Source organism: Ictidomys tridecemlineatus, chromosome 3 (genome assembly GCF_052094955.1).
Source record: "Ictidomys tridecemlineatus isolate mIctTri1 chromosome 3, mIctTri1.hap1, whole genome shotgun sequence".
In the NCBI taxonomy this organism is placed as follows: Eukaryota; Metazoa; Chordata; class Mammalia; order Rodentia; family Sciuridae; genus Ictidomys; species Ictidomys tridecemlineatus.
Window position 1 is genome coordinate 141,335,704 of NC_135479.1, and position 26,176 is coordinate 141,361,879.

Below are 26,176 nucleotides of genomic sequence, written 5' to 3' on the forward strand. Positions count from 1 at the left end.
CAAAACCACGTGTCTTTTCTCACTTTAATGCGTGAATGACTTCAGACTCAATGTAGGGAATAAAGAAGGAAGTAGAACTCTGCCATGATTCTTACCAGCGAGATGGGCATGAGGCGCACGGCTGGTACCAGCTATGGGCTGAATGTGGCCACAAAGCCCTGTGAGGTCACGGGGACTCCCCTCTTCCAACCCCAACCCCAAAAGTCACCACAGGCAGGTGCTGTGCTGTGTGCTTGTGCCCCGAGCAACTTTCTGCTGCCATTTCCAAGAAAGATAAGAATCGGTTCTCTTTGGGAGATAGCGCTTGGGGCGTTGTCTTCTCGCCTTGACTCCTCTCAGGCAGCACCTAAGTACCTGCAGCAGTCTAGGTCTCCGCTGCCTTCCCAGCATCTCCCTCAGGAGATGAGACAAGGCTGAGCTGTCCCTCAATCTTTAGGCTCAGGGGCCGGCTGCTCCTTACTTTCCTGGCCCTGAGCCACTTCCTTCAGCTTCAGTCAAGTTAATGGTGTCCCTGTCATTGCCCTGCCTGGCACTCTAGGACCTCCTCATGGCATTCCCTCAGTGGCCTTTCTCTTCATCTGGGTTGTTGGGCCCTTTTTCTAGTGCTTAATTATTTTAGCTAATAATTCTGGCCTCTTATTTCCTTCTAAATTCCCAGTGTTTTCTAAGATGTCTAGCTCCTTTGGCAGCACCTCTAACACACCTCTGTCCTAACTTACCCTTACAGAAGATCATGGTACTGTGTGACACAGGCAGGGCTGCTATTCCGAATATCCAAGACAGCATGGCACTGATCAGAATGGGTGCTCTCATCAGAAGCAGGATCCTGGGGGATCAGCTGCTACCTATTTGGTTGCTGAATCATGGTTAGGGTCTCTGGGAGTTCCAAGAGGGGCCAGGCATCTGGGGTGAAGGCTCATGGGGTAGCTATTTACTAGCAAATATGTATCTGCACAACTCCAGCTGTATATTTGTAGGACATATGTCTCCCAGAGAGGTGAATATCCATCTCCTACTTGGGTCTGAACTCACTTCTAGATTTATGCATAGTCTGTGTGACTTGAACTTGGACCTTTTGAGTCTTGGATTTCTTGTCTGTAAAATGGAAATAATAAGCAGGGACTTGAATAGGACATGCGTATACCCATGTTCAAATAGAGCAGCATTATTCACAACAGCCAAAAGGTGGAAACAACCCAATGTCCCACCAACTGATGGCTGGATAAACAAGATATATATACCACCATTAGTTTACAAAGGGGTGAAGTTCTAGAATGTGCTGAGCATGGATGAACCTTGAAAACATTATGTTAAGTGAAATAAGCCAGACACAAAAGGACACATATTATTACATGATTCCGCTTATGTAAGAACTTAGAAAAGGCAAACTCATAGAGAAAGAATAGTGGTTTCTGGGACTGTGGACAGGTACAATAGGGAGTTTCCATTTGATACATACAGAATTTCAGTTTGGGATGATGGAATGTTCTGGAGATGGATGGTGGTAACTATTGCATGATGTGAGTGTAAATGCCTCTGAATTGAACCTCAAAAGAGTTAAAGTTGTAACTGTTATGTATATTTTCTCACAATAAAAAGTGGGAAGAATGTCTATTACATATAGCAAATATTAAAAGGATCAAAGGTCTGTAAAAAGACTTTGTATCTTTCAAGTATTATTATTCTTGTTGACTAATAGCATTAAGTTTTAACCCAACTCTCTTGGCTTTATCCAAGAATTTCCCCCAAATTATTATTTTTTTTTATGGAAAGATTTTTTGTTGTTATTGTGGTGATGGTGCTGGGGATTGAACCCAGGGCCTTGTGCATGTGAGGCAAGCACTCTACCAACTGAGCTACATCCCCAGCCCCAAGATTTAAAAAAAAAAAAAAATCATATGGCTCCCTTTCCTCTGTCAATTCACATAACTTCTAGAGGGGGGGAAAAATCAGCCGTAGTACAGGTTGCCAGTATAACTAAAGGGAATTTTAAAAGGACAAAATTGTCCTACATATTATCCTGAAAGAATACCATGAATAACTACATTATTATTTTTCATCATTACATGTATAAATACTCATTCAAGGGCAGTGAATTGGCTGGGGTGCAGTGTTACTTGCCTGTAATCCCAGCAACTGTGGAGGCTGAGGCAGGTGGGTGCTAGTTTGAGGCCAGCCTCAGCCACTGAGCAAAACTCTGTCTCAAAATTTAAAAAAAAAATACAAAGATCTGGGGATGTGGCTCAGTGGTAGAGCACCCCTGAGCTCAGTCCCCACAACTGCAAAACTACATACATACATACATGAAAAAGAGCAGTGCATTGGTGCATTGAAAAGGATATCAGTCATTTGCACTTCACTGGGAGCTGCTTTCCTTCTAATTTTGGCTGAGAACACTAAGGCAGTGGTTAAATCCATTTTTTTTTTTTTTTTTTTAGCACAGAGACATCTGTCTCCATCCAAAGTAAAACAAAGTAAGCCTCTGACTTTGCAATTTCAGGATGCTTTTCAATTAAATTGATCCAGAAGATTGAAAAAGCAGGAACATTTTTAAAAAGTTAAAACATTTGATATATCTTCTGAAGTACTAAAGGGGGAAGTGTCCTGTTGACTGCTACCTATTTTGAAATGCATCAACAAATAAGATAAACTGAAGGATGACTAGATGGATAGTTAGATGGATAGATATATGATGAAGCAGTTATAGTAAAATGTCCAGAGTAGGATCTTGGTGGTGGATATACTAGTGATCACTGTTAAATTTTTTTTTCAATTTGGCCATATGTTAAAACTTTTTCATAACAAAATGTTGGGAAAAAATTACTAATAATATGTAGTATCTGCTCACATTGCTTTTCAACAAATTAATAATTAAAAAATTTAAAAACTATAGAAACTATAACTACCTATAATATACTATCATGTCATATGGATAATTGGATTATCATTCAGCTGAAATATCAGACTATGGTAAGGATTGATACATGCAGTGGGCCTTGAACTCTGAACAGGTGTTTGGTAAAGAAGATCAGTGAAAGGGTCTTTCCCACAGATGAAGCAGCATGTGAAATGTGTGATTTTGTCAAGGATACCAAGTATCCCAGAGTGGCTGAGGCTTGTGGTATTGAGGTTGAACTGATACAGAACTCAGAGGCCTGAATTTGAATCACAGCTCTAACATTCTCCAGGTGTACGACCACACCCCCGAGAGCCGCACTCTATTGTGAATGCAACAGGATAAATAATCCTGCCAGGATTTTGTGAGGATTATTATATGTAAAGCACTTGGCATAGAACTTATTCCACGGTGAGCACTCAATAAACTTGAGCTATTATATTTAAGATCCTGGAAGGAATCTGAGAACTCTTCTGCACACCTTGAATTCTGTTCTATTGTGCAGGTCCATGTCAGGAATCTGTATCAGCCACTCCCCAGTTGCAAAAGAGCTTGCAAAAAAATTTTCACACCCCTGTTGCTCTTCTGCAAGGAAACCAAGTTGGGAGGGGCCTATATTTTCATTCTCATTCCAAGCCCAGCAATTGGCCTTAGTTATTGCTATGATCCCTGCTCCAGTACTCCACAGACTCTGAGTGGTCTCGCCTCCACTGCATGTCCCAAGGTCTACACGGCACTTCACATAGACAGGACATAGTGTAGGCATTTTGTCTTTTTTATTTCAACACTAACTCTCTGTTTGCAAGGGTGACTCTGCTTTCCCTTTAACACACCCAATCTCACTGTAGGAAATGTCTGCCATTAGGGGATGGAATGAGGGGTTTTCCTTCAAGCCTTGGAGAATTGGTGAGAGTCCCCAGCCTCCTGCACTTGAAATGAAGCCTGAAGCATCCCTTTATATTGCCAAAATTTTACTCCACACTTTCTCTCATTTAGTCTTGACACAATCCTTGAAGGTCAGTGAGGCAATTAATATTGTCACTCATGGTCATCACTGGAGTGAAAGAGCTACACTGGTCCACATCTCTTACCCCCATCTGGGGCTCCTTCCTCTGCTCATCACTCTTTTAGAAGTGACCAGAGATTATAAACCTGTGATACCTAAAGGGTAGGGCCTATCTGTACAGATTATGTGGGTCCCTCATATACAAAGATGACACTGGGACCTCCTCCCAGCCACAACAAGACATACAAAATCAAGGTGTTATCTCCCAGTGGGGGCAGATTTGCATTTTCTAAGACCTGTGACCAGATGCAGCCTGTGGCTATGGAATAGGACAGAGCGAACTGGCCTCTTTTGGTTGTGATGGGCTGGCCCTGACCACATAGGGAAACCAGTTGACTCATCTGTGGCCCTGAGAGAATGAAGTTTGAGCAGGTAGTACTCAGTGTGGGGCTCCTCACACTGAAGTTGCAATGGGAAGAGCTCCAGGGAAGAACAGCTGCAGTGGCCTTAAACCTTTGTCCAGGCAGAGCTGAGCCTGAGCCATTCCTAGACAAAACCTTTCTCACAAGCCTGGTCAGAGCCCTAGTTGAACAGGAGTGCACTGCTTAGGGTGGGACTCCTGACCAGTGCTTGGAAACCATTGCAGGGCATTCCCTGAGCACCTTCTATCGCTCTGGCCTGAGTGTTATCACATCCAAAATGGTGGGCTAGTCCTTAGTTATTGCTATCATCCTTGGAGAATTGGTGGGGGTCCCCAGAAACTGCTCCAGTTCTTTTCAAAAGGATGGTCATTTTAAGACATTTGAATGAGGATCACATGCAACAGAACTGTCCTTTCTCAGACAAATTCTCAGGACCATGCTTCAAGGTGCCTTCCAACAAATTCAAATAATACAACTCTTTACTTGTTCAGGCTGAAAGGGGAATCCAAGCCCCAGAGGCCAGTGTGAGGAGGACCCAGTAGTTCAATCAGCTGCTTCCAAGGTAGTGATTTCCTACTGTGGGTGAGTGTGAGTGCAGGCAGGTTGACATCCTGCAGGGATGCTGTAATAATGACAAAGACTATTTTTTGAACATTAAAAAAGTAAAAAACAAAACCAAACAAAAAAACTTGTCCTAATATTGCAGCAACCTGCATCATAGGCACTGTAATTCCCATTGTACTGGGACGAAATTAAGGCCCAAGGTCAGAGTCAGGCTTTGAACTCGTTCCATCTTTCCCCTTGGCCTGGTTCTTCCTTCTCCCTTGACAGCTGCCTTTCCAGGGACTAATTTGCCAACATAAAACCCCAAATCTAAATCCTCTTCACCCTGAAAAGGAAAAGTGATGTCCATAATAAAACTTTTCTTGCTGGGGATGTAGCTCAGTTGGAAGAGTGCTCGCCTCGAAAGCACAAGGCCCTGGGTTCAATCCCCAACAATACACACACACACACACACACACACACACACACACACACACACACACACAAATAAATAAATAAATAAATAAATAAATAAATAAACTTTTCTTAATCATTAGTCAATGTTACTTTTTCCCACTAACTCTAAACAAAATCATTTGAAGCACACTTATAATAATTTCAATTCTAAGTATCTATAAGAAATTCTCTATGTCAGTGATATTTATTAGGTTCTGATTATGATGCATATTTTAATTTTTAAGTTATAACAGATTTATTCTATTCTTTTAGAACTTCAAGTCGATTGTTGGAAAAATAGAAAATACAAAGAAGGAAAAATATACAGATGTAGAAAAAGTAAACAATGTACAATTCTCCCATGTTAAGATTCTGATGTGTCTCTTCAAGAATTTTATTGAAAATATACAGATACATGTAAAGTTTAAAAAATCTTGGAATTATATTTTGTTTGCACGTTCCTTTTTTCCTAATACTATTCTATTAATATTTTTTTCAGGTCATATATATATCTACCGATTTTTTTTTTCATTGTAGCACACGAGTCCTGTCATATAGTTGCATCATAATGTATTTAACCATTCTTTCCATTGTTGGACTTCTGACTTATGCTGATTTCCACTCTTTTATTAACATTTTTTTTTTGGTACCAAGGATTGAACCCAGGAGTGCTCAACTACTGAGCTATATCCCCAACCCTTTTTATATTTTATTTAAAGACAAGGATCACTTAGTTGCTTAGGGCCCCACTGTATTGCTGAGGCTGGCTTTGAAATCATGATTATTCTGTCTCAGTTTCCTACACTGTTGGGATTATAGCTTTGAGCCACCATCTGTTTTTTTTTTTTTAATATCTTGAGATAGGGTTTTGCTTAATTGCTCAGGCTAGTCTCTAACTCATGATCCTCCTGCCTTGGCCTCCCAAGTAGCTAGCGTTACAGGTATGCAGCACTGCTCCCAACATCAACTTTTTAATTATTATTACTAATGTTGTAATGAATATTCATTTAAATATTTTTACATGCTTTTAATTTTTAAGAATAAGTTCCTGGAAATGGAATTATTGAATCGCAAAGAATCCATGCTTTATATTCATTTGAATATTTTTACATGCTTTTAATTCATAAGAATAAGTTCCAGGAAATGAAATTATTGAATCACAAAGAATTCATGCTTTCAAGTCTTTGATAAATTATGCCAAATTGTCCTTCAGAAAAGGTGTGCCAACTTGCTTTTCCACTTACAGGGGGGCATAGGATGATTCTTAAGAGAAGAAAACTCAAAAACCATTGTATTGCTATATTTTTAAAAATTCATTATTAAGAGAAAGTCAGAGAAATGAATCACCTGATTTGAATTCATATGTCACAATTCTAAATGCTCTGTTGCCTTAACCCTCAATTTACAAGTTCTTTTTTAATGCACCCAGCATTTGAATATTAGCTATTTGTAAAACATAGAAATGCATTATTTTATGAGAGTATATAGCTGGTTCTTTTTATTTTCTTTTACATGTAATTCCAAAATCTACTTTAAAAATTTTGGATTTTAAGAGTACACATGGACATATCTCCAAAGATACAGAAATGGTCAGTAAATACATTTAAAGATTCCCAATGTCTTTAGTCATTAGGGAAATGGAAATAAAAACACAATATATCCTACTTCATACTCACTAAGATGACAATAATTAAAATTGACAGATAATAATGGCGCTGGAAAGGATATAGAGAAATTAAGAACCCTCTTATACTCTTGATTGAATGTAAAACAGAGCAGCCCCTTTGGAAAACAGTCTGGCAGTGTCTCAAAAAGTTAAATAAGGCTGGGTAAAAAATAATGGCTTTTGCTGGTAAATGGATGAATCTGGAGAAGACTGTTATGCTAAGTGAAATAAGCCAATTCCCCCCAAAATAGGGGTCAGTTGTTCTCTCTGATATATGGATGCTGACACACAACAAGGGGGGAGTGAAATGAAAGTTCAGTAGATTAGACAAAGGGGAATGAAGGGAAGGGATGGGGTCAGAATTAAGAAATATGACTTAACTTTCCTAGGTATATATATGAATACGCACACTGAATCTGCACATCATGTACAACCACAAAACTGGGATCCTAATTAGAAGAAGATGTACTCCATGTTTATATAAATACATCAAAATATACTCTATTGTCATGTATAACTAAAAAGAACAACAACAAAATGTTAAATAGGGCTGGGTTATGGTTCAGTGGTAGAGTACATAAGCAAGGCACTGGGTTCATCCCCAGTTCCTTAAAACAAAACAATTTCAATAATTCTGCTCCTTGGTATATACCCAAGAGAATTGAAAGCATGCCCACACACAAACTTGAACATGAATGTTCATAGTAGCATTACACATAATAGCCCCGAAGTGGAAACAACCCAAATGTCTATCAACTGATGAATGAAACATAAACAAAATGTGGTATATTCATACATACAATGGAATTTTAGTGGTATTTAAAAGAAATGAAGTACTGATTCTTGCTACAACATAAATGAACTTTGCATTATGCTAAGTGAGAGAAGCCAGAAATAGAAGGTCACGTATTGTTTGATTCTATTTATATAAAATCTTTTTTTTTTTTTTTTTTTGTAGTGGGGACTGAACTCAGGGACACTCAACCACTGAGCCACATCCTCAGCCCTATTTTGTGTTTTGTTTAGAGACAGGGTCTCAGTGAATTGCTTAGCTTCTCACTTGCTGAACCCATGGTCTTCCTGTCTCAGCCTTCCAAGCTGCTGGGATTACAGGTGTGTGCCAATGAGCCCAGATAAAATGTCTTTTTTTTTTTTTTTAATGTTTTTTAATTGTAAATGGTCACAATATCTTTTTATGTATTTATTTATTTTCTTATGTGTGGTGCTGATGATTGGACCCAGTGCCTCACATATGTGAGGCAAGCGCTCTACCACTGAGCTACAGCCCCAGCCCATAAAATGTCTTGAGTAGTCAAATCCGTATTCAGAAAGTACACTAGTAGTATTCAGGGGATGGGGGAAAGTTGGAAATGGGGAGTGACTGCTAATAACATGAGCTTTCTTTTGGGGCAATGCAAATACTCTGGGATTGCATAGTATTGATGATTGCTCAACATTGTGAATAAACTAAACTATACATTTTTAAAGAGTAAATTTTATGGTATAAGCATTATATCTCATTTTTTCCACATTTTAATTGGTATATTATAGTTGTTCATAATGATGAGATTTGTTATTACATTTTCATACATGCACACAATGTAACCGTCTAATGTTGCCAATATCACTCCCCAGCACACCCCCCCTCCCTCCTCACCTCCCACCCTTTGGTCTCTTTCCTCTACTGAACTCCCTTTGATTTCCATGAGATCTGCCCTCGCTGTTCTTTCCCTTTTTCCTTTCTAACTCCTGCATATGAGAGAAAACATACATCCCTTAACTTTCTGAGTTTGGCTTATTTTGTTCTCTAGTTCCATCCATTTTCCTGCAATGACATAATTTCATTTTTATGGCTGAATAAACTCATTTTTTTTAAAAGCCCATATTGTGGCTTATTTTTAGGGAATAGGACCATATGGTATCTTTTTTAAAGTTTTAAACATTTCAGATTTAATAGCTAATTATCAAAGTAATTCTAATCTCACTTATCAAAAATTAAATAGTTTTTGGGTTGGGGTTATAGCTCAGTGGTAGAGCACTTGCCCAGCCCTTGCCCAGTGTGAGGCACTGAGTTCAATCCTTAGCACCACATAAAAATAAATAAATAAAATAAAGGTATTAAAAATTGAATAGTTTTAGTGTTAAATTAAAGTTTGAACCAAAATGTCTCTCTGGCTTTCTTACTCCTTCTGTTCCTCTCTTTGTCTTTTCTTTGCCAGGTTATGTTTTAAGCAGTTAATATATTTTGTTAAGATATTTCCCTGGTGTAAATATATATCCAAGCAAAAATCTTGCAAATAAGTTTAGTTTTATAGACAGATTTGTGTGTGTGTGTGTGTGTATGTGTGTGTGTGTGTGTGTGTGTGTGTGTGTGTGTGTGTGTGAGAGAGAGAGAGAGAGAGAGAGAGAGAGAGAGAGACAGAGACAGAGACAGAGACAAGGTCTTGCTTAAGTTTCCCAGTCTGGCCTCAAGACAGTCCTTCTGTCTCATCCTCCTGAATAGCTGGGATACTGGCTTATGCCAACACTCTGGCACACAGATTTTTTTTTTTAACATTATGATGTATCAGTATTCAAAAGAGGCCATTTTTCATGTGTTACATAAATGTAATTAGTATTAGAATGCATTTTTTAAAAACATTTTGTATTTTCATGAGTTAATTTTTGGGAACTTATATGTAAATTTTTTGATTTTTAAAATTTGTTTTAATTAGTTATACATGACAGTATAATGCATTTATGCTTGACATATCATACATAGATGGGATACAATTTTTCAGTTTTCTGAGTTGTACATGTTGCAGAGTCATATTAGTCTCATAGTCACATATATACATACAGTAATAATGTCTATTTCATTCTACTATCTTTCCTATCCTCACATCCCCTCCCTCCCCTCCAGTCACTTCCTTCTACTTTTCTAGGGTAATGCTATTCTTCCCCAGTGCCCCACCCCCCACCTTATTGTGAATTAGTATCCGAATATTAGAGAAAACATTGGGACTTTGGTTTTGTGGGATTGGCTTATTTCACTTAGCATAATATTCTCCAATTCCAACCATTTACTGGCAATTGCTATAATTTCACTCTGAGTAATATTCCATTGAGTATATATATTCCACATTTTGTTTATTTTTAAAGAAATTTCAAATGCAGAAAAGTTGCAATTAAAAAGGACTCAGACTCTTCATCTAGATTTAACATTTATTAACATTTTGTGTGTTACTTTTACTTTTTCTCTCTACAGATATAGATATTTCAGTGCACATTTCCCAAGAAGGACAGTTTCTTGTATAACTACAGAATAATGATAAAGTCTGAAAAGCTAATGTTGACATAACACTATTATTTCATCCAGTCTGTATTCAAAGTTGACCCAGTAAAATTTTCAAAATTGAATTTTGGAAACATTCAAAAGTGCCTAGTGATGCCTCTATAATAATTTGAGCATTTGGTTGAGGTATCTCCTGGTTTCCCCACTGTAAGTTTCCATTTTTGCCTTTGTAAAATTAACAAGTAACCAGTAGGGACATGCTTTAAAATTACATTAAGGGGCTGGGGATGTGGCTCAAGCGGTAACCCATTCACCTGGCATGTGCGGGACGCTGGGTTCGATTCTCAGCACCACATAAAATAAAATAAAGATGTTGTGTCCGCCGAAAACTGAAAAATAAATATTAAAAAACATTCTCTCTCCTCTCTCTCTCTTTCTCTAAAGAAATATTACATTAATATTTTATTTCCCAACATTTTTTCACCCTCCAGTTTTAACATCTCTGGTTGATTACTTTTTTTTATACATTATTTTTTAGTTGTAGATGGACACATTATATTATTGTTATTTTTTAAATGTAGTGCTGAGGTTAGAACCTAGTGCCCCACATATACTAGGTGAGCGATCTACCATTGAGCCACAACCCCAGTCCCCTCTGAGTACATTCTTATCTGCAGAATGCACTTTGAAAAATGCGGTACCAGATGCAGATTTTAGGCAATTTATTTAAATGTTCAGGTAACATCATAAATATTTCACCTACTTTTTTGGAAATATTATGAACAGATTTGTACTTTGCACTTAGGTTTATTAACCCATTTTATCTCATTATCTCAGATGTGGGACACCTACAAAAATCCAAATTGAGCAATAAATATACGATTATGTAACTTTGAAGTAAAATATTATCTTTTTAAAGTTGTATTCTTTTGAGAAAAGTAATAGGTGAGTGATGAGAGTGTTTGAAGATATTTTTAAATTCATTGTGAAATTGGCATAAACTTTGTGCAAAAATTACTTTTACTAAATGTTGAACTGAAAAAAATATTGCATACATAAGTGATATGTGATATAAGAAATGTATTCATGAAAATATTTTCTAGAACTTGGTTATTATTTTATTTCAAGGAATGCACTATATTTCAAATTATGAATGTTCAAAAGTAACTGTCCTGGGGGCTGGGGATATAGCTCAGTTGATAGAGTGCTTGCCTCGAATGCACAGGCCCTGGATTCAGTCCCCAGTACCATACACATACACACACACACAAAAGTAACTGTCCTAAAAATAGGGCCCAGGGACAATGTATACTGCACTGAACTGCTGCCTGACAAAATCTAATGTGTTGCTACTCATGTTCTTTTGTTGACCAGTTGTGACCTGTGTTTTTATACTCCAAAGAAGATATTAGAGAAAACACTTTTCTGAATGCTCAAGAAAATTATAACATCCCAGTGACCTATTTATAGAATCTATAGATTTTAATTTCAAAACTATTTCAAAACTATTTTCAAAACTATTTTAATGCACCTGTGTCAATTTTGTTGAAATATTCACAGAATGTGAAAACTTGGGACTTTGTGGGTCCAAATTCTATTTTAGTTCAGTTCTTTTTGTTTTCAAGATGCAACATTTGAGCCAGCTCTTTTTTTTTTTTTTTTAAAGAGAGAGAGAGGAGAGAGAGAGAGAGAGAGAGAGAGAGAGAGAGAGAGAGAGAGAGAGAGAGAGAGAGAGAATTTTTTTTTAATATTTATTTTTTAGTTCTCGGCGGACACAACATCTTTGTTGGTATATGGTGCTGAGGATCGAACCCGGGCCGCACGCATGCCAGGAGAGCACGCTACCACTTGAGCCACATCCCCAGCCCTTGAGCCAGCTCTTGAGGACAGGGGTAGAGGGATGTTTATCAAGAGAAAATATGACACTTGTAAATGGCCTTGGCCTTGGAAAAAACCCCGAGGCATCAGGAGGCAACCTGAGCCCATTCTGTCCGCCCTCTCTCAGCTAGCTTGGTCAATCCTCCATCATTCTTTTTATTCCAACTTCTCTGTCCTCTGTTGACTGTTTTATTCTTTTCTGTCTATGTGCCTTGTTATGTACCTCATAACATCTGCTTCCCCATGGCAAGATCTCTGAAGAAGTCATCTACCTTCTCCCTCTGTGCCTTTTAGCTCTAATCTACTGCTAATGACCTAATTCTCTTCCTTGTCTTTGCACCAGACTCATTCACAGGGTGCCGCTGTCAGGTAACGATTTACTACTTATGTTCAAGTGCTTCCCCAAGATTCTGGCAGCTTGGTGTGGTTGATGGTACTGTCATGTGATTCTTCTGAGGGCTGCCCCTCCAGAGGAACTGTGGGTGTGCTAGTCAGAGCAAACCACCTGGACAGGGGAAGTTTTGTTTGTGCATCAAACTGTATTTCCTGAACTACATCAGGACATGTGCTCTAATACCTCAGTGCTTCTCATAGGTATAAAAGATCATTTGGAGCTGGATATGGTGGTGCATGCCTGTCCTTCCAGCTATTCAGGAGGCCAAGGCAGGAGCATCACAACTTTGAGGCTGGCCTGGACAACCTAGCATAGATCCTGTCTCAAAATAAAAACTAAGAAGGGGGCTGGGGATGTGCTTGCCTGGCATGTGTACGGCCCGGATTTGATCCTCAGCACCACATACAAACAAAGATATTGTGTCTGCCGAAAACTAAAAAGTAAATAAACAAACAAACAAATAAATAAATAAATAAAGATATAATGGCCTTCCAGAGAGTAAAAAAACCAAAAAAACAAAAACCTAAGAAGGACTGGGGATGTAGCTCAGTGGGAGAGTGACCCTGGGTTCCATCCTCAGCACCACCCCTCCAATAAATAAATACATCTGAAAGCTCTAGTTTGAATGCCAAAATATTAAAACTTTTAGAATATCTTTAAGATTATGTGTGTATTGGTTTTTTAACCTAACAAACGTTTACTGAGCCTCTTCCTGACAAGAATATTGAAAAAGTCTAATAAAAATACCTGGAAATTTATGGACAAAAAGGTTACCATAATATTTTCTCCCCCTTTAGGAATTCCAACAACAAAAAACTTTTTATTTTAAAAAATTTCAGATGGGCAGAAAAGTTAAAGCCCAGTGCTAGATTGATCAGTTAGTAGTTTGCTTTAACTTTCTCTATTGAGTCATTTTTAAATAATTTACACAAATTATAAACACCACTTTACCTCTAAATGATTCAGCATGCATTTCCTAAGAAGAAGGGCACTTTTTATTTTTTTTAACACAAACAGGACATTATTGTCAGAAAAAATAGCAATAATCTGCTATTATCATCTGTAAATGAAACCATCTTCATTAATATGTATTTAAATCATCCACTCCAAGTGTCTCAAACTTTTTCTTTTGGGTATTTTTTTTTAAAGTCCAAGATGCACTCCAGATTCATGAATTACACATGGCTAATTGGATGATTATTAGTCACTTGTAATTGAGAACAGACATTGCTACCCTGCCCCCTCCCAGCCTTTCTTTGTTTTTCAAGCCTGATTTTTGGAAAATCCTGTCTTGTAGGACATCATATAGCCTGGATCTATTGGAGGTGTCCTCATGACTAGATTCAGTGCACAAGTTTTGGCAAAGGGATGTTCGGGATGGTACTCTGTGTTCCCAGCAATCCCAGCTGGGTTCTGAGGGGCTCTTACCATGGGAGATGCTTCAACCTTCCTTGATTTTCTGCGAAGAGTCAAAGGGACCAAAGCTGCTCGCTTGGAGCTTTCAGATGCTTCTTGGTAGTAGGAATGGTTTGGAGGGGTCACAGACTGGGGTTTTTGCCTTTCTTCTCTGTAGTCTGTGAACAGCTGCTTTCGCTTTCTCCCAAGGTGGCAGGTGGGATTGGCTCCTTACTTTTAAACAAACGCAGACCCACTTTCTTGTGGGGCCCTCCATCTCATAAGGTAGTTACACCTTTTGCATATTCATGGATATCACCGGTACACATTATGACATACTCCTGCCTGCTCTGCTTCTGGAGATTCCTTCCCCCAAACCAATCTGTCAATACTTATCCCTAACACAGATACCTTGAGAGCTAACTGCTTTCTGCATAAGCCTTCTTTCTTTAAAGCTTTTTCAGCCTATTATTTTGAGGAGAGAATTATGTGGTAATATATGTATAACACTTGCAGAAAGCTCTTGGGGCAAAGAGGTTACAGTTCTACCCAGGCAGCAGCTGCTGTAGTAGTAGCAGTTGGGGGTTGGGGAGGAGGAGGGGAAGCAGTCCTGTGCACCTGGGAGACCGCATGGGATTTTCCAGTGAGATATTGAGCTGTTTCTCTTGGACTCTTTGCAGTGCTATGACTCTGAAAAAACCTTTCATAGTCTAGAATAGTGTTTCTCAATCGGAATAGCTACTATTCGAAAGTCTTCTGTTTCTTTTTAGAGTCATTGCATCTTTTTATTTAGCCCTGCTTCAAGGCCATTCTCACGTATATTATTGGATCAGCCAGGGGCCAATCAGGAAAGAGAAATCATCTAGATTATTTAAAACAGAGGAAATTTAATTTAGGAAACTGGCAACAAATGACAGAGGAGCCTGAGAAGCCAAACAGACAATAGACAGACCACCCAGAGAAGAGCAATTTAGGAGGCTTTGACCTGCCCTCGGTAGGTGAAGGAAAGAAGGAAGGAGTGATGATACCAGAGCCTGAGGGTCACCAGGAAAGGCTCAAGGATATCTCTGTTCAAGACAGAGACAGAAATCCCCTGAACTCTTTGCTCGTTCTGCTTTCTAGCCACCCACTAGTGTCCCCCTTTGGCCAAACCTGCAGGAGGCCAGCTGACAGCAGAGTTTGGGAAGCAGGGCCTTCAGAAGCCAGCCCTCGACCTTACAGAGCAGCAAAGCAGGGGAAAGCATGGTTCTGAGGACAAAAACTCCACCAGCATAGTCATTGCCCCTGGAGTAAATCTCTTTCTGGATTACTAATATATAATTTTAAGCCAATCTTCCTGTATACCTTTTATGCACTTAGTTAATGTAATGATATAGTCATCCTTTCAGCTGAATTATGCACTGTTTTTTTCTGCTTTGTGTAGTGTGGGATTCTTGGAAATTATGCGTAGCAGTAGCAACAACAGCTCATTGGTGTTTGGAACTCATAAATAATAATTATATTGTTAATTACATTTACCGTTCATGAAGCACTTTCACATACATTATGCTGTGTGATTCTCATAAAACTTTTTGAAATGTTAATATTGTTCCCAATTTACAGAAGTATTATCTGAGTCTTGGAGACTTTATATAAATTGCTCAAGGACAAACAGCAAGTACCTGAGTCAGAATTTAAACTGGACTGTCAGGTTCCAAACTCCATAATCTTCTCATGATATTCTGATGTTTCATTCCAGAAGTTGCCCAGGGGGCATAGCAAGATTTTTTTCTTAGCTGGCTGGCTGAGTTTCAGAAGAAGGAGAGGATACATTTTTTAAATTTGAAAAATACTTGTTGACCTAGAAACTAAATTACCTTCCTGGGTATAAGTGACACCAGAACTATCTGGCATTCTAGTCTGGAGAGTTATGTTGTCCCTGAAGAACTACACTCTTGCCGTGCATGCATCTCAATTTAGTATTTCAATATACAGGATTGGCTCTTCTAGAGAGATCAGAGACCTTGCAGCATGTACGAGCTCAAGCCTTATAGGAGGTGGAGAAGAAGCTAATATGTCTTCCCATCTCTCAACAATAAAATACAGGACATCTAATAAAATTTGAATGTCAGATAAATAAGTTTTTGGCATAAATACATATCTGACACTCAAGAGGTATCTCAGCATTTGCTAAATCTGGCAATCATCTCAAGACGAGATGTGATTCCAAGGTTTCGGGGGCATTTTTGTGTGCGTGGCAGGGGTACTGGGAGGATACTGGGGACAGGAGCCCATATGGCCCTGCATTTGCCATCTGTGCAGGCCATGAGGTAATTATTCCTGCACAGGTGCAGAAGTGGAAAAAAGGGTCTGGAAGGGGATCCCCAGTGTCCAGCATGAATTCTGAATTGGAGGTTCTCTGTGTGGTAAGGAGAAGTAACCCAGTCAGAAGTCCAGGCTGAGGTTGATTCACTTGATTTCATGTAGGTTTTCTGTTAGTCTTCTTTTACTGGTGAATATTCAAATCTGAACAGAAAGTTAAAATTAGTCTTTGAGATGAGTAAACTTACTTGAAGAAAGGATAACAGGAAGGGGCCAAAGGTAGTAGATGTGTCAGCAGAAAAGGCTATGAATGGCATGGACTAGGTAAGGAGGTTTGCATTAGCGGTGGGCCAGGAGGAGACAAGGGCTAACCTGCAGTCCTTCCCAAGGGTGCCAAGGAGGGGCTGGGGTAGATGAAATGCTGGGCCAGGCACTTGCCTCCCATTCAATGCCAAGCTGGGAGGGGATGCCACCAACTGTCAACTCTGGAAGTCAGTCAATGCAATATACAGAGAAAGAAATTACCTAGTTACTCATCCTGGAGCTCTGAGAGGGACCCCTTGCCACTCAGTCAATCTGGAACCTTGAATAGGCTATTATTATTTCAGGGCCTTTGACTGTAAAAATGTGATGGTGGATGATATAATACATACCCTTTATGGTTCCTCTTAGTTCTAAAATTCTTCTCCTGGTATATGTATGATTGATATATATATCAATCATTTTATATATATATATATATATATATATTTTCTGGGGATTGAAACAAGGGACACTTTACCATTAAGAAACATCCCCAGCCAGCCTTTTCACTTTTTATTTTGAGACAGGGTCTCACTAAGTTGTTAAGGCAGTCTTCAAATTCACAATTCCCCTGCCTCAGCATACCAGGTCTTTGGGATTACAGGCCTGCACCATCACCCCCACACACCAGCATGGCATATGTATAATGTTAAGCCCTCTTATGTCTGCTGTTCTGTGCACTAGCCAGGCAAGAGGACTGATAACCATACTTCATTATGTAATCTTTATTACATCTGAAGATTGCTCATTGTTTTAGTCAGTTTTTTTGCTGCTGTGACTAAGTTTATTTAAGGGGTCACAGTTTCAGAGGTCTTAGTCCATAGAAGAGCGGCCCCATTCCTTGGGGCCCGAGGTGAGGCAGAACATCAAGGTGGAAGAGTGTGGCAGAGGGAAGCAGCTCACATGGTGATCAGAAAGCAGAGAGAGAGAGGGATGTCTCCACTGGCAGGATACAAATGTATACTCCTGAGCCTCGCCCCAATTCCCACCTCCTGCAACCACACTCTACCACTTCAGTTACCACTCCATTAATCCCTATCAGGGGATTAATTCACTAATTGGGTTAAGACACTTACAACCCTGTCATTTCTCCTCTGAACCTTCTTGCATTGCCTTACACATGAGCTTTTGGGGGACACTACATCTAAACATAACACTCATTCATTTTCCCATCAAGTTTTTTCCTCTTCCAGGTAAAATATCAAAATCCTTTTTTCAAAGGGCTGTATTCAAATGAGCTGACCATTGAGATCCACACTTTTCTAAAAGCCTCAGTCAGTGGTCCTGAACTGGCAAACCTCCTGCCTGAATTTTCTGTGCCACTGGGATTGTAGGTGTTTGTAGCCATCCTGACTCATGTATTGTAGCTTTCTAAATGCTATTAAGATGGATCAAAGTGTCCTAAGAATAAAAATGCTAATTATATAAAATAATGCATGAGTTAATTAGTTCAAATTAGTCATTTCACCTGTATGTACACTTTAAAACATCATGATGTATATGATAAATATAAAAATTGGTCACTGTAATCAATTAATAAATAACAAAAATTAAAAACATTATAAAAGGGCTGAGGTGGTGGCTTAGCAGTAGAGCGCTTGCCTCACACGTGCAAGACTCTGGGTTCCTTAGCACCACATTAAAAAAAATAATAAGTGAAATAAAGGTATTGTGTTCAACGACAACTAAAAAATAAAATATTAAAAAAATTATAAAAAAGCCTCAGTCAGCAAGATAAGTAGGAACTTATCTTATAGAGCCTGAGGCTATGAGTAGTATTTCAGTCCCAGTTTACCCTTCATTGGTTCTTTTATTCATTCAGCACTTATTTCTTGAGTTTCTGCCATGCCTCAGCAGAGTTAAACTGGAGGGTAGAAAACTCCAGCAGAATTACAAAGCTTGGGAAATACCCAGTGACACCTGATTAAGTCCTTTGCTGCTTCTTCAATGCTGGACTCTCTGGAGTTTCAGAGTTCAGCCACTTGTCCATCAAATGGTAGAGGCAAAGTGAAAATGAGCTGTTGTTGAGGGTTTCAGTGAAAGGTTGAAAGTGTTGGTTAAATTGAGGTATTTGAATAATCTGTGGGTTTCACCTCCGTGTAGCTGCTGGCCTCTAAGACCAGACAGAACTGGGAACTGGCTTCTTCTACCCAACGTAGAGCAACCTTCTGGAATGCCCTTGCCTTACATGCTGCTTCTTTTCCTCTGTCCACAGTGCTGCCCTTGAGATGGAGTTGCTGCCCCTTTGGCTCTGCCTGGGTTTTCATTTCTTGACCATGAAATGGAAGAATGGAAGTGGGATGGCCATGGTGGCTTCCCAAGGGGGTTGCAAGTTGGTGAGTTTCCCCCATGAACTCTGACTTGTCTCCTGCTCTTGTCCCAACCTTGTCCTGACTGATAGATTGTTAGACAAGGAAGAGTGTCTGATCACTCTGAATCTGCCTCACTCAATGCCCTGTGTAGCTCTTTAACTGAAGGTTTTAAAGATAATGTCATCTTTCTCATACCAGGTACTGCCAGAGAGGTTTTCATGTTTTAACTCATTTAATCATCACAATAACCCAGTGTTATGGAATTATTGATAGGTATTATTATTACTTCTCTATTTTATAGATAGTGGGGGCTATAGCACAAAGTGGCCCCAGTGTCACCAGCTAATCAGTGGTGGGGCTGGACTTTAAACCTGATGTCTAAGATGTGGTATCACATACTTGTAATCCCAGCAGTTTGGGAGGCTGAAACAGGAGGATTGAGAGTTCAAAGCCAACCTCAGCAATTTAGCAAGGCCCTAAGCAACTTAGTGAGACCCTGTCTCTAAATAAAATAGTCTGGGGATATGGCTCAGTTGTTAGGCATCGCTGGATTTGATCCCTGGTACCAAAAAACAAAACAAAAATCCGGATTGGTCTGACTCATAATCCCTATACCATAGTGGAGCATACTCTAGACTAGTGGTTAGAGGTTACTGCTAGTGGTTCAGAACCATGACAGTTGGAGTTTTAAAGAATATAGCATGAGGGCTGGGGTTGTGACTTAGTGGTAGAGCGTTTGCTTAGCATGTGGGAGGCATTGGGTTCAATTCTCATCATCACATACAAATAAATAAAGAAAATAAAGGTCCATCAACAACTTCAATAAATAAATAAATAAATAAAAGAAGAATAAAGCATGGCTGCTTTTTAGGGTGCAGGCTAGACTCTCTGCCTGACCCTTTGGTTTGGCCGTCAGAAGCAGGAATTCAGCTGCCAGGAAGCTCAAAGAATGGACTTCCCATGACTCTTACAATTTGAGGACTGTTTGCAAATCATTACACTGGCCATTTGATGTTAAAATGAACTGGACATGGTAAGGATTTCCGGGGCTCTGGTGGCCATGTGTTCCTTTGAAGTGCTTCGGTGGGTCCACAAAGAATTGCAAAGGTCTTTACTACAGCAATTGTGGTAGGACAGGGTCTCACAGCTTGAGGAAAGCCCCTAACCACAGCACTCTTCAGAGACTCCCCATGAAGCCAGGAGACCAACTGCTTACTCAAATATAGAAAGACACCTTGTCTTGGGGTAGGGGAGGGGGGCATTCAATTCTGTAAAAATGCAAGTTCTCCCCCAAATTATGGATAATTATTATTATCCATAATGGTAAAATGGTAATGAAATACCAATCAAAATTCCAAAGACTTTTTTAGGGGGAGTGGAAGGTGTGGAAGGGACCTGACAAATTCATTCTAATATCCATCTGGAGATTTAAAAACAACTCAAATGTTCAATAATGGGGGATTAATTAATTAGATGAAACAAATAATTATTACTAACTTTGGGCATAATAAATGCGTTTTACATAAGCAATCATACTCAATCCTAAAAAAAATAAAAAATACAAGTATAATTTTCACTTTGCGGGCAGGGTAGTAGAGTTCTACTGATGAGGTAACTATCCCAAGATCACCCATTTGATAAAAAACAGAGTCAAGTACTGGGGTGTAACTCGGTAGAACACATGCTTACTTATGTGAGGCCCTGTGTTCCATCCTCAGTACCAAAACAACACAACAAAACAAAACAAAAAGAAAAAGAAAATTAGAACCCAAATGAAGTGAACCTTAGAACTCTTGTCTTCATCATTGCTATTCATGCAGTGTACTAATATAGTTCCTAAAAAGAAATGTGATCAAATTTATTTTTACTGCCAAAACAATATGTCTATCATGCATTATTGGGAATGGAGTAGATTAATGAACATCTTGTAGAGTTTGTTATCATTTTTTTTTGTAAAAAGGATAGGTAATATCTTTAGAAAAGAGTGAGAAAGAGATATAACAAAAAGTTAGTATGTGTTTTTCTGAGGGAGAGTCTGAGGTTACTGAAGAGTTTAGTTTTCTATTTTTCAATACAGCATCAATTTTTAATTATCAGAGGATGTTGCTTTTAAAATCAGATAAAGAACTTGGAAGTTCAGCCGGGCACCGTGGCGCATGCCTGTTATCCCAGTGTGACTCAGAAGGCTAAGGCAGGAGGATGGCAAGTTCAAGGCCAGCCTCAGCCACTTAGCAAGACCCTCATCAGCTTAGCAAGACCCTGTTTCAAAATAATAATTAAAAAAAAAGGACTGGGGTTGAAGCTCAGTGATAAAATGCCCCTGGGTTCAATTTCCAGTACCAAAAAATATATATAAGATAAAATAACTTGAAATTCTAAGAGATTAGTTCCTTGCCCAGGGTCCAAAGTTAAGAAGTGGGAGAGCAAGTTTCCAGCTTGAGTGTTAGCTCTCCTAACTTGGACTTCTTCTTACCCAGGACTCTTCTTCCCTGTTCCATTTGCCCTCAGGGATGGGGTCCACAATTTTAGCCAATCATTGGCCTTGTTTTCCAACCTATAGAAATTACCATTTTAAACTTTTTTCACTAATACCTAACTTACATCTTATATTTTTGCCAATTCTATAAAACATCTGGTTGAGTTAAAGAAGGCTTTATATGATTTCTGCTGTGACATCAGGGTCACCCTATTCCTCTGTCTTCTTAAAGTGCACAATCAGTAGACCTGCTACCATATTTACTTGATACAGGTATAGGGGAGCTTCCCAGGCAAAAATATTTTGGGTGAAATGAAGGTGCCACAGTACATCTGGTTGTTGGGCAATGGCGCTGTAGATACCCAACTATTATGTCACAGTGCTAACTGTGCAGTGTGAACCATTTACCCTGTACCGACTATGTACCTGGCACCATGCTAAGCTCCTCATAAGCAGCCACTTTAATCTTACAACAACCCTTCTAAATAGGTGCCACTTTTTATCTACATTTTGCAGAATAGACTGAAGGTTAAATTATTTTCCCAAGGTCACATAGAACATAAACAACAGAGGCAGAATTCAAATCCAGGTAGAGACCTGGTCCTCAACCCTCAGAGTTAAAACCAAACTTCAAATACAGTTGTCAATTCTCAGCACTTGATGTCAGATCTTCTCTGACACCCTGTTTTAAGTGAGGCCTGGAACTCAACTCTTGGCTGACTATTTTAAAGTGTGAAGGTAAAGAATATTTTCCTGTCCTATTTCAAAAACTCTGATCTCCAGAGTCATTTCCAGTGGTTTCAGGGACAGTCTGATGAATGAACCAAGTATCTGTGCATAAATCTGTACTTTAGAGATGTCTTTTCCACTGACCCATGTGTTTTGGACCTAGGGGGATGGCGTTGCCGACTGCAGAGGGCAGAACCTTGCTTCAGTGCCCAGCAGCCTCCCGTCCCACTCACAGACACTCATCCTGGACGCCAACCCTCTCAAGACCCTGTGGAATCATTCCCTCCAGCCGTACCCTCTTCTGGAGAACCTCAGCCTGCACAGCTGCCACCTGGGACTCATCGGCCTTGATGCCTTCCAGGGGCAAGGCCACCTGCACAATCTGGCTCTGGCTGACAACTGCCTCTCTGAGAACTACAAGGAGACAGCAGCTGCTCTCCACACCCTGCCAGATCTGCGGAGGCTCGACTTGTCAGGAAACTCCCTAACGGAAGACATGGCAGCCCTCATGCTGCAGAACCTCTCTTCACTGGAGGCTGTGTCCCTGGCGAGGAACACCCTGATGAGGCTTGATGACTGTGTCTTTGAGGGCCTGGAGCACCTCAGGGAACTGGATTTGCAAAGGAACTACATCTTTGAGATTGAGGGTGGTGCTTTTGATGGCTTGACTGAGCTTAGACGCCTCAACTTGGCCTACAACAACCTCCCCTGCATTGTGGACTTTGGTCTCACGCAGCTACAGTTTCTAAACATCAGCTACAATGCCCTGGAATGGTTCCTGGCTGCCAAGGAGGAGGCTGCCTTTGAGCTGGAGACGCTGGACCTGTCTCACAACCAACTGCTGTTCTTCCCTCTCCTACCCCAGTGCAGTAAGTTGCATACTCTCCTGCTACGGGACAACAACATGGGCTTCTACAGGGACTTGTACAATACCTCGTCACCACAGGAGATGGTGGCCCAGTTCCTCCTTGTGGACGGCAACGTGACCAACATCACCACTGTCAGCCTCTGGGAAGAGTTTGCCTCCAGTGACCTGGCAGCTCTTCACTTCCTGGACATGAGCCAGAACCAGTTCCAGTACCTGCCAGATGGCTTCTTAAAGAAAATGCCCTCCCTCTCCCACCTGAACCTCAACCAGAATTGCCTGATGATGCTCCACATCCGGGAGCATGAGCCCCTAGCCGCACTTACAGAACTAGACCTGAGCCACAACCAGCTCTCAGAGCTGCACTTGGCTCCAGGGCTTACAGGCTGCCTAAGGAGCCTCCGCTTGTTTAACCTGAGCTCCAACCAGCTCCAAGGTGTCCCTATTGGCCTTTTTGCCAATGCCAGTAACATCACTACAATTGACATGAGCCATAATCAGGTCTTACTTTGTCCCCAGCCAGCTCCCTTAGATAGGGCAGGACCCTCCAGCTGTGTGGATTTCAGAAATATGACATCTTTAAGGAGCCTCTCTCTGGAGGGCTGTGGGTTAGGGGCATTACAAGACTGTCCATTCCAAGGGACGGCCCTCACTCACTTAGACCTATCCAGCAACTGGGGGATTCTGAATGGAAGCATTGCCCCTCTCCAGGATATTGCCCGCACCTTACAGGTCCTATCTCTCAGGAACGTGGGCCTCAATTCTGGCTTCACAGAATTGGACTTTTCTGGATTTGGGAATCTGAGGGACTTGGATCTGTCAGGAAATTTCTTGACTAGCTTCCCGAGGTTCAGGAGCAGCTTGGCTCTGCAGACCCTGGATCTCCGTAGAAACTCTCTCACTGCCCTTCCTCAGAGGGCTGTGTCTGAGCAGCTCCTGAGGAGTCTGCAGACCATCTACCTCAGTCAGAATCCATATGACTGCTGTGGAGTGGAGGGATGGGGGGCCCTGCAGCACCTAAAGAGTGTCGCCGACTTGGCCATGGTCACTTGCAACCTCTCCTCCAAGGTCATTCGTGTGCTGGAGCTGCCAGGCGGCGTGCCTCAGGACTGCAAGTGGGAGCGGGTAGACATGGGCCTGCTCTACCTTGTGCTTATTCTCCCCAGCTGCCTCACCCTATTGGTGGCCTGCACTGTGATCTTCCTCACTTTTAAGAAGCCTTTGCTTCAGGTAATCAAGAGCCGCTGCCACTGGTCCTCCATATACTGACCTGGTGACATACCAGGTTAGAAATTTGGTCTGTTCAACTTTCTCTGCTGGATTTTAAGATCTGCTGCAGAGGTCAGGTGTGGTGGTGTATGTCTGTAATCTCAGTGGCTCAGGAGGCCAAGACAGGAGCATTGCAAGTTCAAAGCCAGCCTCAGCAACTTAGCGAGGCCCTAAGCAACTCAGTGAGACCCTGTCTCTAAATAAAATACAAAAAGAGCTGGGGATATGGTTCAATGGTTAAGCATTCTGTGATTCAATCCCCGAAAAATCTGCTGCAGAGGCCAAGTCTGATGAGTTGAGGTTTAAATTAAAAAATTTAAATATCTTCATCCTTTAGTCCCTCCAAGTCCTTCCTCCACCCTTGTGATTCATCCTCATCATCCAGATAAAATATTTATTAAGTGACATACTATGAAAATAAAAGACAACGTGTCTCAAATATTTTTTAAATGAAACACAGCTTGCCTTTTTTTTCTTTTTCTGATGTTCTTTTGTGTATTTTCCCATTATTGTTTTTCAGTTCCTTTCCCTTGGTGACATCCATGGAGATAAAAGAGTAGCAATCCAGTGCTACTCTACAGCAAGCACACCTCTGAGACCTTGTCCTAGGGAGGGTGAGAATCAGTGCCCTGGGGATTCGGCAAGGACAATGATTTCCAGGCACAGCTGGAGGGTCTGGCATGAGACAAGTCTCACCCCTGATGTTGGCCCTGTTGCCACTGCGATGAGAAAGGGCCTGTGGCAGGGCCTCTCCAGGGGCCTCCGATTCATATCTAGAGTCTCTGGCAGATGAACATGACCTTTCTATGGAAAAGCTAAAGAGAACAATAACTGTGCTTAGAGTTTCTCCAGTCAGTAAACTGAGCACTAGGAACAGTTTTTGTTCTGAGGGAAAGTAAAGAGAAATGCAAAAAGGCGTGAAGTGTGCTCATACTCTTCAAGAGGATCATGAATAACTTCTTAGCCAGTGTTCAGCATCTGTACTCACATCCTCTCTCCCTCCATTCCTTCAGTGAATGGTGAACAAGTCCTGAGCTCCTTTCTAGGAAAAGATAATAAAGACACAGCCCCTGTCTTTTTGGTAGTTGAGAATTCACACTATCTTTGAACTTTTTTTTTTATCTCTACTTATTAATCTTAAAGGGGTTTAACTGCAGTGTGGAAGAGGGAAACTGAGAGAGGACAGAACCCCCACAAACTGATTTCTATTACTGTGTAAACTAAATGTCAGAAATCAAAGAGGAAAAAAAAAGTGGCATTACTTTAACAAGCAGAAACTTCCCAAGGGAAGTTTACTGTCCTAGGTCATTTCATTCTGTGAAATGGCAGTCCTTAGATAGCATTAGATTTTGCCCTTACAGTAACCCCACGTTTCCTATCAACGTTTCCATCCTGGGCTGGGGATGTGGCTCAAGCGGTAGCGCGCTTGCCTGGCATGCGTGCGGCCCGGGTTCGATCCTCAGCACCACATACCAACAAAGATGTTGTGTCCGCCGAGAACTAAAAAATAAATATTGAAAATTCTCTCTCTCTCTCTCCTCTCTCACTCTCTTTTAAAAAAAAAAAAAATGTTTCCATCCTATAGTGGCCCCATCCAGTGCCATGGCTGTACCTCAGGTCGCCTTTGGCCAGTCCATCTTGGCAAGCTCCATCAGCCAATGCCCATAAGACCAAACTTTCCTGATTTCTTCCTACATGAACAAAATCCTTTGCCTGGAGCCCTGCTATTTCCCAAAGGGACAATTAGCTTCTTAGACAAGTGAATCTATCTGTAACTGATTTTGAGTTAATGTTTCACCCTTTGTATCAGTCAGTGTTCCCAGTTTCTTGCAACTGAAGATGATCCTGTCTGATTTAAGCAGCATGGGGATTTAATACAAGGATGCTGGGAAACTCTAATCTCTCTGGAAAGGCTGAGGATGAGGCTCAGAAAATGGGTAGGGATAGGGGATGCCACCCAGCAGTTGGAATCTCAGCCCACACTATGTCAA

The 26,176-nt window shown here is 40.6% G+C and overlaps 1 protein-coding gene and 1 non-coding gene across 2 annotated transcripts in view; one reads left to right on the forward strand and one right to left on the reverse strand.

Moving 5' to 3' along the window:
* The window catches only part of Nrros (negative regulator of reactive oxygen species), a 28,313-nt gene extending 3,673 nt beyond the window's left edge, over positions 1–24,640 (forward strand). The window contains exons 2-3 of the mRNA XM_005340289.5: positions 18,750–18,870; positions 22,215–24,640. Of these exons, the coding sequence (XP_005340346.2) occupies positions 18,750–18,870; positions 22,215–24,185 (2,092 nt within the window). The 3' untranslated portion in view covers positions 24,186–24,640. The remainder of the gene's footprint in view (positions 1–18,749; positions 18,871–22,214) is intronic.
* Positions 1,794–1,866, reverse strand: Trnav-cac (transfer RNA valine (anticodon CAC)). The gene has a single exon. It is a non-coding gene; the product is annotated as a tRNA-Val (tRNA).
* Positions 24,641–26,176: the final 1,536 nt, after the last annotated feature.